This window comes from Schistocerca cancellata, chromosome 1, assembly GCF_023864275.1.
Source record: "Schistocerca cancellata isolate TAMUIC-IGC-003103 chromosome 1, iqSchCanc2.1, whole genome shotgun sequence".
In the NCBI taxonomy this organism is placed as follows: Eukaryota; Metazoa; Arthropoda; class Insecta; order Orthoptera; family Acrididae; genus Schistocerca; species Schistocerca cancellata.
In genome coordinates, this window is record NC_064626.1 from 233,873,741 (window position 1) to 233,887,354 (window position 13,614).

The 13,614-nt window shown below is 38.8% G+C and overlaps 1 protein-coding gene across 1 annotated transcript in view; it reads left to right on the forward strand.

Moving 5' to 3' along the window:
- The window catches only part of LOC126166389 (putative carbonic anhydrase 3), a 594,590-nt gene that overhangs the window by 543,987 nt on the left and 36,989 nt on the right, over positions 1–13,614 (forward strand). The window contains exon 7 of the mRNA XM_049920402.1: positions 6,563–6,793. Coding sequence (XP_049776359.1) covers positions 6,563–6,793 — 231 coding nt within the window. The remainder of the gene's footprint in view (positions 1–6,562; positions 6,794–13,614) is intronic.

Consider the following 13,614-nt stretch of genomic DNA (forward strand, 5'->3'; position numbering starts at 1 on the left):
TATTTATCTTTGTGTCTACAAAGGATGCCTGTGTAGCGCTACATATATTCGACGGCAGAAGTTAGTTGTGGCGGTACCTATCAACATTTTTCAGAACTTCAGCTTGCTTTGCACTCGATTCTAAGCCGCAGGCGGTTTTTTGGATTACAAAAACCGGAAAAAAAGTGCGGCTTAGATTAGAGTAAATACGGTAAGCATTTTGCTTAAACTTATTCAGCATTCACACTAATTGGTTTGTTCCACCATAGTATTGCTTCTCGAGGCTTGATTCTTCATCTGAGAATTTATTCCAGTTATACCTTCCTCTTCTTCTGTGATTAATTCAGTAAGTGCTTTTTTTGTAGGGCATAATTTAAAAATTTTAAATTTGCAGTTTAAACAGATATGAATAAGCAGTCAATCCAACTGCTTAATTTCTTGCTCTTTTCAAAAGAAAAGCTAGTTTTGTATTTAGGTACATATTTTTTGTCTCAATTAGGAGTTAATGGAGAATTCATTTGAAGCATGGAATATTGCATTATCACTTCAAGTTTATAAGGATAATGATACAAACAACACTATTACTACCAAGACCATAATTTAATAGCAGTTATTTGCCATGTATTGATCTGTAGGAATATAAAATGGAGTGCTCAAGTATATGGGAGATATGGCAAGTAGGACTAACATGAACATACACAGAGAATGGCAGAACAAATAGTCACAGGTTGGATTGACACACAGGAGTGTGTCACAGAAATTCCAGAATTAACTGGTCTTTGAAGATACACAACAGTTGCCCTGCGAAGGCCTATGTACAAGGATTCAAGAACTGGTATTAAATGAAGAATCAACTAATATACTACAACCCTCTACAAATCACTCCTGCAGAGGTTGTGAACATATGATTAAACTATTTACAGCACACACAGATGTATTTAATCTGTTATTTTACCTGAACTCCATATGAAAAATGATTTTTTTAAATTGCAGGTTTTAGTTTATTAGTCTCATAATGTGTATGATCTAAATCATTTGATTCGGATAGGAGACACATCAAAGTTGTTGTTGTAAAACTTCACCATAAACATACAACTGAAATTAATGTCGAAATTATACTCAAATTATTATTTCATCCTCCATGAATTCTTCTAGTGAATAGTAGCACTTTCCCCACAGCATTTACTGTGGTCTTGTATTTAGAATCTCTGGCTTCATATTAAATTGTTTTTGCCCATTAATTTATTATATATTGTCCTTCCACATACTTTACAATCTGTGCATATAATTTCAATTGATATGTGGGTAGCAGAAATTCTTTTTGATTCTCATACTGTATGTGTGGTCAAATATTTTTGTCTGCTGTGTAGGAAGATTATAATTTCATAAATGTATAAAAGGTGATGGTCTCCCTTCAGTCCTGTTTAACTTAGCACTGCATAGTCTGGTACAAAAAATAGACAAGATAGGGAGAACAATGATGAAATCCAGTCAGATATGTGCATATGCAGATGAGTTTGCAATCATGGTAAAAGATATAAACAACTTCAAAGAAATGTACAGAATGGAAGCAGAAAAAGAAGAAGTACATGCAGATGCCCATTTCAGAAACAAACCATATGAGCTGAAGTTCTCTAATTTTTAAAAGCTGTCAGCTGTTTCCATTACCTTGGTGTCCTTTTCACCAGTGATAATAATATGAGACAATGTGTTAGAGCAGTGTTTTTCAATCTGTGGGTCGCGACTGCCTGGGGGGTCACTGTCACAGGACAAAGCAGTTGCAAGATAACTGTCATCGTAAAGTCTAATTTTTTTTTTTTTTTTTTTTTTCGATTTTGATTCGCTTCTGCCACAGCCACTTGTACCACGCATGGAGGGCTGCACAGATCTTTTAAGAAACTTGTCCATTTTATGCTCGCTGAGAGCAAAGTGCAAAGGCAATAATACCATCCATACTTGCTAGCGTACTCCGACAACTGATTGTAGTGACCGAAAATGTGCGGCTATGCCCCCACTGACCCCTTCTCACCCCCATGCTTGTACTGCGGCAAAGAATATAATTATATCTCTGCCAGCAGAGCACCTCTTTTCACATTACATTTGATTTTTCAATCAGTATAGTATCAATAGAAAGAAAATTAAATACATTGTCTTTGAAATCGCTGACATACTTTTATTATGGTTCTGGGAGTCGCCAGAATATTTTTACTTGGAAAGAGGTTGCGTGCTCAAAAAGGTTGAAAAACACTGTGTTAGAGAAAGGATACTAACAGAAAATAAAGCCTGTTATGTAAACTTAAAGGTATTTAATAATTCTCAAATTACAAGAGCAACCAAGTTAAGACTATATTATTTCCCTGTATGACCAGTTGTTACATATGGGTCAGAAAAGTGGACAATGACAGAAGCAGATATGAGCAACATAAGGAATATGAAAGAAAACTCCTGTGAAAAATTTATGGGTGTGTGTGGCAAGTTGGGGGCTGAAGAGTAAGGTACAACCATGAAATACAACAGCTTGAACAAAAGGAAGTCATACTGAAACTCATCAGAACTCAAAGTATGCAACATTTAGAACATTTGGAGAGCGTGGCAGATGACAGGCTGCTCAAACAAATAACAAAAGGCAGATTGTATTCCACCAGAAGGGAGGGTCAACTAAGAGCTAGGTAATTGGACAATGTGTTGACTGGCCTTATCAAGATATAAATACTGTGACCACCAAGCTTGAAGTTAATGAGAGAACTTATACAAACATTCAAAACCAATCTTAATTTCACTCTTTCAGATTCAGAGATTGCTCTTTCATGTGATAAGAACAGAATAAAGAAAACAGCACAAAGAAAAACAAACCAGCACAAAAGAAGAATGCTTTAAATGTTAGAAAAACAGAATGTGAACTTTAATGATAAAATTACAATCATGTGACCCATTTGGAAACCTTGTTGTCTCTCTTTTGCCTGTTGCTGACAGGGTTATTCCCATCTTCTCCATTCCTGAGACACTACATTCTGTTGCAAAGGTAACTTCTGGTCCTCCACACAGTATTTCTATGGTATCCCTACATGGTATTAGAGAACCTAACTAACCTAAGGACATCATCACACACATCCATGCCCGAGGCAGGATTCGAACCTGTGACCGTAGCGGTCACGCGGTTCCAGACTGTAGCGCCTAGAACCGCTTGGCCACTGTGGCCAGCAGCAAAGGATAGGATCACCCTGTGCACTCTTGTGTGTGCCTCAGGGCCTGATTTATCATGGTGATAAGACGGTGTCAGCAACCATGGAGGGAACAGGGTACAGCTAACTACAGATCGTGATGCATGCTGGAAAAAACGACACCTGTCATTTGAACTCTGGGACTGTAATTGGTTCATTCCAACAGCTGGCAGAGAAGGTTGAGAAAACCAGTCTAGCTTACTGAGTTCCAATGAAGCTATAGTGTGCAGCATTGTCCCCAGAACTGACCATGGCCCCCTAGTTTTGACTCTGGTGGAAAGAAATGTATTCGTCACAGTAGACAAAAAATTCAAATCTACTAAGACAGAAATAGAAGCTGTGGGTGAGATCATTTGGACAAGACTCAATATCAATGGGGAGCACAAACTTGTGTAACTGGGCCATTTCAACCACCAGAGTCACGCCAACATGTAACTGAAAACTTTACAGAAAACCTCAGCTCGCTGTGTTCCCCAGTCATTCTATCATTGTTAGATAACACTTTTAACTATCCATCAATAAATATTTTATTAAATGGGGGGAGTGGGGGGGGGGGGGGGGGGAGCAGTGCGGCAAGACATCTTGTGTAACAGTGATAAATGCTCTCCCTGAAAATTACCTAGAATGGATAGTGTGGAAGCCCATTCTTGCTTTAAAAAATATTAATGTTAATGACAACAGACCTGACCTCTTTAAGGATGTTCACATTGAAACTGGTATTAGCGACCACCAGCCAGTTGTAGCAGTTATGACTAACAGAATACAAAGGGGAAGTAAAACAAATAGAAAGATAGATATGTGGTGTGGTTTCAATCTCAAGAAGGAATTCAGTACTTTAAGCTCTGGGGATAAACATGTAAAGGAATGGTGACTCAAGTTTACAAGAATAATTAACCAAGTACTGGATAGATATTTAACCAGTTCATGATGAGAGGAACCCTCCATGTTATACAATCTCTGAAATAAACTTCTAAAGAAATTGTAACTACTGCGCAAAAGGCATAAAATGAAGCATAGAAGTATAAACAGAGAGTATCACAAGGCTAATGTGTGAAACTTTCAATGATAACTGGAGCAGAATCTTAATGATATCTCTGTCATGCAACTCAAAGAAATTCTGATTGAATGTAAAAGTCTGGTTGTGGCACCAAAGTTAGTGTCCAGACACTTGTGGATCTCACAGACACTAAAATTATGGGAAACAAAGCAACAGCAGACATGTTCAACTTATCTTTCAAGTCTACATCTACATCTGCATTATACTGCACAACCCACCTAACAGTGTGTGGCAGAGGGTACTTCTGTTACCACTCCCCCTCCCCCTCCTGCTCCACTTGCAAATGGCATGTGGGAAGAATATATGTTGGTGAGCCTCTGTCTTAGCTCTAATTTCTCAAATGTTTTCATCACGGTCATTTTGTGAGATGAATGTGGGAGGAAATAATATGTTCTCTGACTCTTCCCAGAAAGTGCTCACATAAAACTGCAGTAGTAAACCCATCTGTGATGCACAATGCCTTTCTTGTAGTGCCTGCCTCTGGAGTTTGTTGATCATTTCTGTAATGCTCTTGCAGCAGCCAAAAGATCCCATGACGAGATGCACCACTCTTCATTGGATCTCTCTCTCTCTCTCTCTCTCTCTCTCTCTCTCTCTCTCTCTCTCTCTCTCTCTCTCTCTCTCTCCCCCCCCCCCCCTGTCTCTATCTATCTATCAGCCTGTCTCTGTATTCAAGCAATACTGCTTGTAAAGGACGTATACTGTATGTGTGAAAGACCTTCTTTCCATTATGAAACTAAATAAGTCACAATTACGCAGCAACTTGAGTGCCAAACGCTGAAATTTTCTGCATCTGTCCATATGCTGACAGTTTGTACCGAATTATGTCTTCAGCACATCAAAAATAATCAATTAATACTGAAAATTTGTTTTGTTTGTGATCTATGTTGTTAAGAAATGTGAAATATAAAACAACTGTATTGCAGTTTAAATGTGGTGTGTTCACAGATTTCCCCCTCTTCCCCCTCCTCACACTCAGACAGCATGGCCTGGCAGTAGGAAAAACATGCCAGCTAGGCTGAGTGCCTAGGTACTTGAGCCTGGGCATGACCCGTGAGCCAAAATCTTGGCTGCCCCCGACATACGTGAACGTAACAGTTTGTGAGGATATGGAATGGGATGATCATATAGAATCATCCGTAGATAAAGCAGACTTTAGACTTTGGTGTTTTGGTAGGATATTGGAAAAATACAGTCATTCTACAAAGGACATCGCTTACAAAACATTTGTGCAATCACTCCTAGAATATTACTCAAGTGTGTCAGACCCACACCAAATAGTATTGACAGGGGATATTGAACTTATACAAAGAAGCACAGCATGAATAGTCACAGATTTATCTGACCAGTGGGAAATCATCACAGAAATGCTGAAAAACCCAAACTGGCAAATGCTTGATGGTAGATGTCAACTATCCCACAAAAGCCTAGTTACAAAATTCCAAGAACAAGTATTAAATGAGGGATCCAGGAATACACTACAGTGCCCTATGTATGGCTCCCATAGGGACCAAAGAGACAACATCCTACTAATTACAGTTCACATAGAGGCATTTAAGCAGTATTTCATAAGGAATGGAACAGGAAGGTATCCTAATATGCATTTCAATTGAGAGGAGTAACCACTGGTATGTACTTCACAGTGGCCTGCAGTCCTTCTCAGGGCAGTTTTGTTCTATTTGAAGAATGGAGTTAAATTTTCAGTTTTGTAGCAGAAGGAATGGGCATACTCCTTGATGATATTAAACTTCAGTTTGACTACCAAACATTTTATTGAGTGGAAAAAGAAAGCAAATATCAGCACATTTTCATGTAGAAAATCTGATAGAATTTCTTGGTAATTTTTTAAAGGATTACTGTAAACTTGACTGTTGAGCAAGCTGTATGTAAGTTATTACCTTTTTTATCACTGTTTTGTGTAAGGTTTGTAACTTCAAAACCAGAAACATGTTAAACTTGATTTATATGAAGTCTACAATTTTTCTGAATACTCCATCTTGCATGCCTTTTTTCATGTTATATTCATTATTTTTTACCATCTGGTCAGCTGAGTGTGAGCAACCTCTTTCACAAAACACCTGATAGGAAAGCATGATTGTTTTAAACTTTCAGAATATTGCCTCTTCAGTGTTTTAGTAGTAACTTTAACATATGAACTGCTCATCTGACAAACTTTCATTGAAGTAACTTGTATATATGTTTAACAGTAAAATTTCTAAAGTAATTGAAGTGCAATTTTTTTAAGATTAGAGCAGTATTTGAAGCTTGAGAACTTGAGAATGAATGAGAAAAATCTCTTTTCCAGGTGTCAGACATAGGAAGTCATGTAATGGAGGTTATTGGAGATGCAGTCAGAAAAGTTTCTGTTTCACCAGGAGCTAGTCAAAAGCTTGCAAATCCCATAAACCTGCAGGGATTACTTCCAAAAGACACCTACACTTTTTACCGATACCATGGTTCTCTGACAACACCAGGATGCAATGAATCAGTTGTGTGGACAGTATTTCCAAATACTATCCCGGTCACCAAACAACAGGTAATGTGTACAATAATTTCTGCTTGCAACTTAATGGAAAACAGGCATAAGAATATCTGTTCAGCAACTACATCTACGTAACTACTCAGTCAATGAGAATAATCAATTTCCAGAAATATAATATTATTATGTGTGTAAAAAATGTACTCACTGAGCAGTGGCAGGAGAAAACAAATATATAAAAGTTAAGGAAATGTGCAAGCTTTTGGAGCCAGTGACTCCTTCTTCCAGCAGAAGGGTTAAGGGGAAGGAAGAGGGATGAAGAGAAAGGACTAGTGAGGTTATGAAACCAGGTGAGTTACACAAAAGTCACCCAGAACCATAAGGTCAGAGGAGATTTACTGGAAGCAATGAGAAGGGAAGACTGATTATTGGGGACTGCACTGGCTGAAATTTGAAAGACTGAGACCTTAATGATAGAAGATAGGGTAATAAGCAACATGGAGATCGCTGACAAAACATTGTGCAAAGGTTACTATGAGTGGGAAGCTAAATGCATTACACATGGTAGAGGGAGGGGGGGGGGGGAGAATAGGGTAGGTCATAAAACTAAAAGGAAGTGAAGAAAATGATGGTGACTAAGAAGGAATGCTGAGGTCAAAGAAATTAGCATAAATTAAAGCAATGTGGGTGGTGAGGACCAAGGACATGTTGTAACGCCAGTTCCAATCTGTGGAGTTCTGAGAAACTGATGTCAGGGGGAAGAAGCCAGACAGCATGTGTGATGGAACAGGTCACATCTGTCATGTTGTAGAGTATGCTGCGGAACTGGATATTGTGTGTTGCCAGTATACATCCTCCATCTATGCCCATATGTTGTGGTAAGAGGGTGCCGAGGGCAAGTCTAGCAGCAGGGACAGTCACAGGGGTAGGAGCCATGGGGTATGGGAATGAGTGCAAGAGGGTAGTCATAGCCTTGTTGATGAAGCTGATTAATACATTTGAGACCAGGATAGTACTGAGTGACAAGAGCTGTACTCCCAAGTTATATTTTGGAGTGATCACCAGTATCAGGATTGGATGTGATGACCCTTCTTAACTAGGCCGGAGAAGTAATTATGTCCAGTGAAGATTGAGGTGATAATTGTGGTTTATTGCAGTAAAGAGTCAGCATCTATTGCAGTAAAGAGTCAGCATCTGAACAAATCCATTTGCCTCAAATACCAAGGCTGTATGGAAGGGAACATTTGACATGGAAAGGGTGGCAACTGTCAGAATGTAAGTACTGTTGGCTGTTTGTAGGTTTATGTGAACAGAAGTATGTAGCTGACACTCAGTGTGGATGAGGTCAGCATCAAGGAAAGTGGCATGGGATTCAGAATAGAATCATGTAAAACTTAATTGGGTAAATGTATTTAGAGATTAAAGACTTCTTTACAGGTCTGCCTCACTGTGTCATCATTGTATCTAAACCAGACCAGGACCTGAAGGCTTATGGGTCTTAGGAAAGCCCCCTCCAAGAGACCCATGGAATGGTTGGCATAGGTAGGAGCCATCCTGGTTCCCAAGGTCACATGCCCCTCTTCTGTTTGTATGTCTGCTCCTCAAAGGTAAAGTATTTATTTGTAAGTATAAAGTTGATTAAAGTGAGAAGGAAGCACATAATAGGTTTGGAATGAGATGGGCATTGGTTGAGGTAATGTTCAGCAGCAGGCAGACCGCGTACATGGGGGATGTTTGAATAGAGGGAGGAGACATCAATAATGACAAGCAAGTTTGGTGTCAGAATGGGATGAGCACAGATTTCAGATGATCAAGGAAATGGTGGGCGTCATCTTTATACTATAGTTTGCAGGTGTTGATCACCTAAGGCAGCTATAAGTTCAGTGGGTGCCCTGAAGTGAGTAACTACAGGATAGCCAGGGTGATTGGGCTTGTGTATCTTAAGAAAAAAGCAAAAGGTGGGAGTGTCTGGCTCAGGTGGGGTAAGAAGTTTTATGGATTGAGCTATCAGTCCTTGTGAGGGACCTGAGGTTTTAAGGATGAACTGTAAGTGAGTTTGTATCACACAGATGGGATCTTCATGGCAGATCCTGTGTGTAGAAGTGTTGGACACCTGGCAAAGACCCGCAGTTGCATACTCCTTTTGATAAAGTACCACAGTTGGAGATCTCTTGTCCATTGGGAGGGTAATGATGGAGTCATCAGTTTTTAGGGAATGAAGAGTCTAGAGTCTTGCAGAACATGTTAGGTTCATGTTTTAGGGACCTGAGAAAAGCTTGTAAAGCAATGCAAAATGTTGGGAATTTTTGGAAAACCTGTAAGGGGTGATTTTGAGGTAGTGGTGGTAGATCAAGCTAGGATCATGGTCAGAACTGTTCAAGGCAAGGTTCATTGTCGGATCTGCTGTTGGAAAGAGTTTTGGATTGGGTTGCGAAGTGTTACTACCTGTAGGTCCTTCAACAAAACAGGTTTAGGATGAAAGTGAGACCATTGGATAACAAAGATAATTCAGGGGGAAAGAATGCCTTAGATGAAAAATTGAGAGCACTGCACAACTACGTCTATACTCTGCAAACCATTGTAGAGTGCATAGCAGAGGATACTTTTGTTCTCAACCACTATCACACCACACTTTGCTTGTTGCCATTGATGCCTCCTCATACATGATCTAGCTGCTGCTGAACATTACAACCAGTGCCCACCTGATTCCAAACCTATGATTTCCTCCCTACTCACCTTAATCAACTTTATACTTACAAATAACTACCTTTTCCTTTCAGGAGCAGAGACACAAACAGATCAGGAGCACAGCCATGGGAATCAGGATGGCTCCTTTCTATGCCAACTTTATCAGAGGTTACTTGGAGGAGGCTTTACAGGAATCCATAATCCTTCATCTCCTGTCTTAGTTTAAATACATTGATGATACCATTGTCATGGTACTTGTACTTAGGAGTACACCTCTTGTCACTCAGCACTATCCTGGTCTTGAATGCATTAATTAGCTATGTTGACAAATATATGACTTCTTAAAATCACGCACTGAAATGAGGTCCATTATGTTTGACACCTTGACCACCACACCTAAAATAGCTTTTTGCCTGCCAGCCCCCTGCCAAAAAAAAAAAAAAAAAAAAAAAAAAAAAAATAAAAAAAAAAAAAAAAAAAAAAAATCTCCACAATATTTTGGTCAGACTCTTATGCTCCTCTTGCACCCATTTCCCTACCCCACATCTTTTACCCCTGAGACCATCCCTGCTGTTAGACTTGCCCTATGCATCTTCCTGCCACAACCCACACCAGCCCTGTAACTAGCAAAGCATATGCTATCAGAGGGAGAGCCACCTGTGAGACAATACATTGTGTACCAGCTGTTACGTGAACATTGTTCAATCTTCTACATTGGTATGACTACCACCAAGTTATCAGCTAGGATGAATGGGCATAGACAGAGGTTGTATATTGGCAGGACATGCTCTACAACAGGACAGTTGTGACCTGTTTTCAGTTATGATCTGTTTCATCATATGTATCATCTAGATTTTTCACCCTGAAACCAGTTTCTTAGAACTGATGTATTTGACTGTCAAGAGAGCAATGCGTGAAGCCTACAGTGACTACTGTGGCAGAATATTGTGAAATTATCTCCCACAAATCCAAAGATATTCTGGTTGTATGTATAGGTCGTTAGTGGCACCTAAGTTAGTGAGGCATAAGACAGGAACAGAAATTGATGTTAGCAAAGCAAAAACTGAAATGCTCAACTCCAGTTTCAAATGTTCCTTTACAAAGGAAAATCCAGAAGAATTGCTTCAATTTAATCCTGATACCATTGTAAACATGAATGAAATAAGTATTAGTATCAGTGGTGTTGAGAAACAGCTGAAACCATTAAAATTGAATAAAGATCCGAGGCCCAATGGTACTCCTATCAGATTCTATACTGAATTTGCAGTTGAGTTTGCCCCTCTTCTAACACTAATCTATTGTAGATCCCTTGGACATAAAACCATGCCCATTTCTTGGAAAAAAGCATGGGTCAAATCTGTCTACAAGAAGAGTAGTAGCAGTGATCCACAAAACTATCATCCAGTATCCATGACATCGATTTGTTGTAGAGAACATATTATGAGCTCAAACATAATGAGGTATCTCAAACAGAATGGTCTGCTCCATGCCAACCAACATGGATTTCGGAAACATCAATCATGTGAAACCCAGCTTGCACTTTTCTCACATGACATACTGAAAGCTTTGGATCAAAGCAGTCAGGTAGATAATGTATTTCTTAATTTACATAGAGCATTTGACTCAATACCATACCTAAAATTATTGTCAAAAGTACAGTTATATGGGGTAATAAGTGAAATTTGTGACTGGATTGAGGACCTTTTTGGTAGGGACGACACAGTATGTTACCTTTGATGGAGAGTCATCGTCAGATGTAGAAGTAACATCATATGTGCCCAAGGGAAGTGTGTTGAGGCGCTTTTTGTCTATGCTGTACATTAATGACCTTTGCAGACAATACTAATAGTAACCTCAGACTTTTTGCAGAAGATGCAGTTATGTATAATAAAGCACTGTCTGAAAGAAGCTGCATAAATGTTCAGTCAGGTCTTAATAAGTTTACAAAGTGGTGCAGAGATTGGCAACTTGCTTTAAATGTTCAAAAATGTAAACTGTGCACTTCACAAAATGAACAGACTTAATTTGCTACTACTATAATATCAGTTATTCATTGTTGTAATCGGCCAACACATACAAATATCTGGGTGTAAATCTACAAAAAAGGTGACCTGTGTGAAGTAACCAGTTTCAGACCATTTTCCATAATCCCCATCCCTAGCTAATGTTATGGAGTTCGTGATTAAACAACAGCCACAAAATTACATCAAAGACAATAAACTCTTTCAGGACACACAGCATGGTTTTTGCAGGAGAAAGTCAGTGGTTACAGCAGATGGACTTGATTAGGAAGATAAGACAAGGGTTTGAACTCAGGAAAAATTGTGGCACTGACACTCTATGACCTCAGCAAGACATTTGACTGCATTCTGTACAAAATACTGCTTACTTAATTAAAGTGTTATGATATCCTAGGTGTTGTGCTGGCTGCTGTTAAATCCTGTCTTGAAAAACAAAATCAGATAGTGTCAGTTTATAAAGCAATATCCCAAGGAAAAAACTAGAGCATGGTGTACCCCAGGGATCTGTCACAGGACCTCTCCTGTTCCTTATTTACGTCTATAATCTGGGATGTGACAACCATATTTTACAGTTTGTTGATGACATCACTCTTTTTTGTGAAAGTGAAACTGCTGCACAAGCTCTGCAAGAAACAAATGTGCTCTTTGAAAACATCAGGGGATGGTTCATTGACAATAAAATTAAAATGAATGAAGACAAAACACATCATCTGGTACAGACTTAGCAATGTTGGATGCCATGATAATATGGATGCTGTCAAACTGCAGGGATTCATCAGTGACAGCAAACTATCAATGAATGAGAGCACACTGTATGTGAGCTCCAAGTTTTCCCATGTAGTATACCTCCTGAGGAGACTAAAAGGTGTATTAACTGACCCATACCGTGTAACAGAGTATTATGCACTAGTTTCACAAGCTGCAACATTGTCCCGAATGAAACAGTGACCCATATACAGAATAAATTTCCTTTAATTTACATCTATGTTCACAAACTTTTTCTTCACAGATTACCGGTTTCGGTCTATAATGACCATCTTCAGATCTGTGTTTTATAAAAACACAAATGGCTGCAGTACATTAGGACACTGTTTTTATAAAACACAGGTCTGAAGATAGTCATTAGAGACCGAAATCAGTAATCTGTGAACAAAAAGTTTGTGACCATAGATGTAAATTAAAGGAAATTTATTATGCACTATTTCATAGCCACATAAATTATTACCTACTGTCATGGGGACATTCTGCAGGTTGCAAGGATGTATTGATGCTACAAAAGAAAGCAATCAGAATCATTGCATTAAGTAAAAGACTGGAGCACTGCAAGCCTATATTCATCCAGTTAGGAATAATAACAGTCTTCAGGCAGCATGTGTTTTTATGCCTCATCAGTGCAAAAGAACACCAAGGGGTTGTCAGCATGAGGCAAACATACATGATCATGACACCCACAACAATAGGAACATTGATACACCAAGCTGTTGACCGGCTGGAATGCAACATAATTTTCCACTGGTTGCTTTAAAAATGTTCAACTCATTGTCCTGAGAAGTGAAATCTCTGCCACCAGGGCCATTCCCTGCACAGAACCTGAAAGAGTACCCATTATACTCCATTGGAAAATTCTTCAGTTAGTGACCAAAGTGAATGGACAAAATAATCCTGCTTTATCTTTTATATATACTGTAAACGTTTTTCTTTATATAGAAGAAAAATTATAAATTACTCAGATGTATGTAATCATGATGCAGATCTAGTAATAAAGTTATAAAACTTTTTAGGGATATTAAGGGGAATGATCGCATAGGCTCAATCATGGTTGAAGCAGTTGGTAGACTTTTGTTTATTGGTAGGATACTGAGGAAGTGCAGTCAGTCAACAAAGGAGATCGCTTATAAATTACTCATGTGACTAGTTCTAGAATATTGTTCAAGTGAGTGGGACCCATACCAAATAAGACTAACAGGGATACTAAACATATATAGAGAGGAGCAGCATGAATGGTCATAGGCTTGTTGGATCCATGGGAGAATGTCACAGAGATACTGAAGAAACTGGACTAGCAGACTTTTGAAGATGGACATAAACTATCTCAAGAAATTCTACTAACAAAGTTTCAAGAACCAGCTTTAAATGATAACTGTAAGAATATACTACAACCCCCTATGT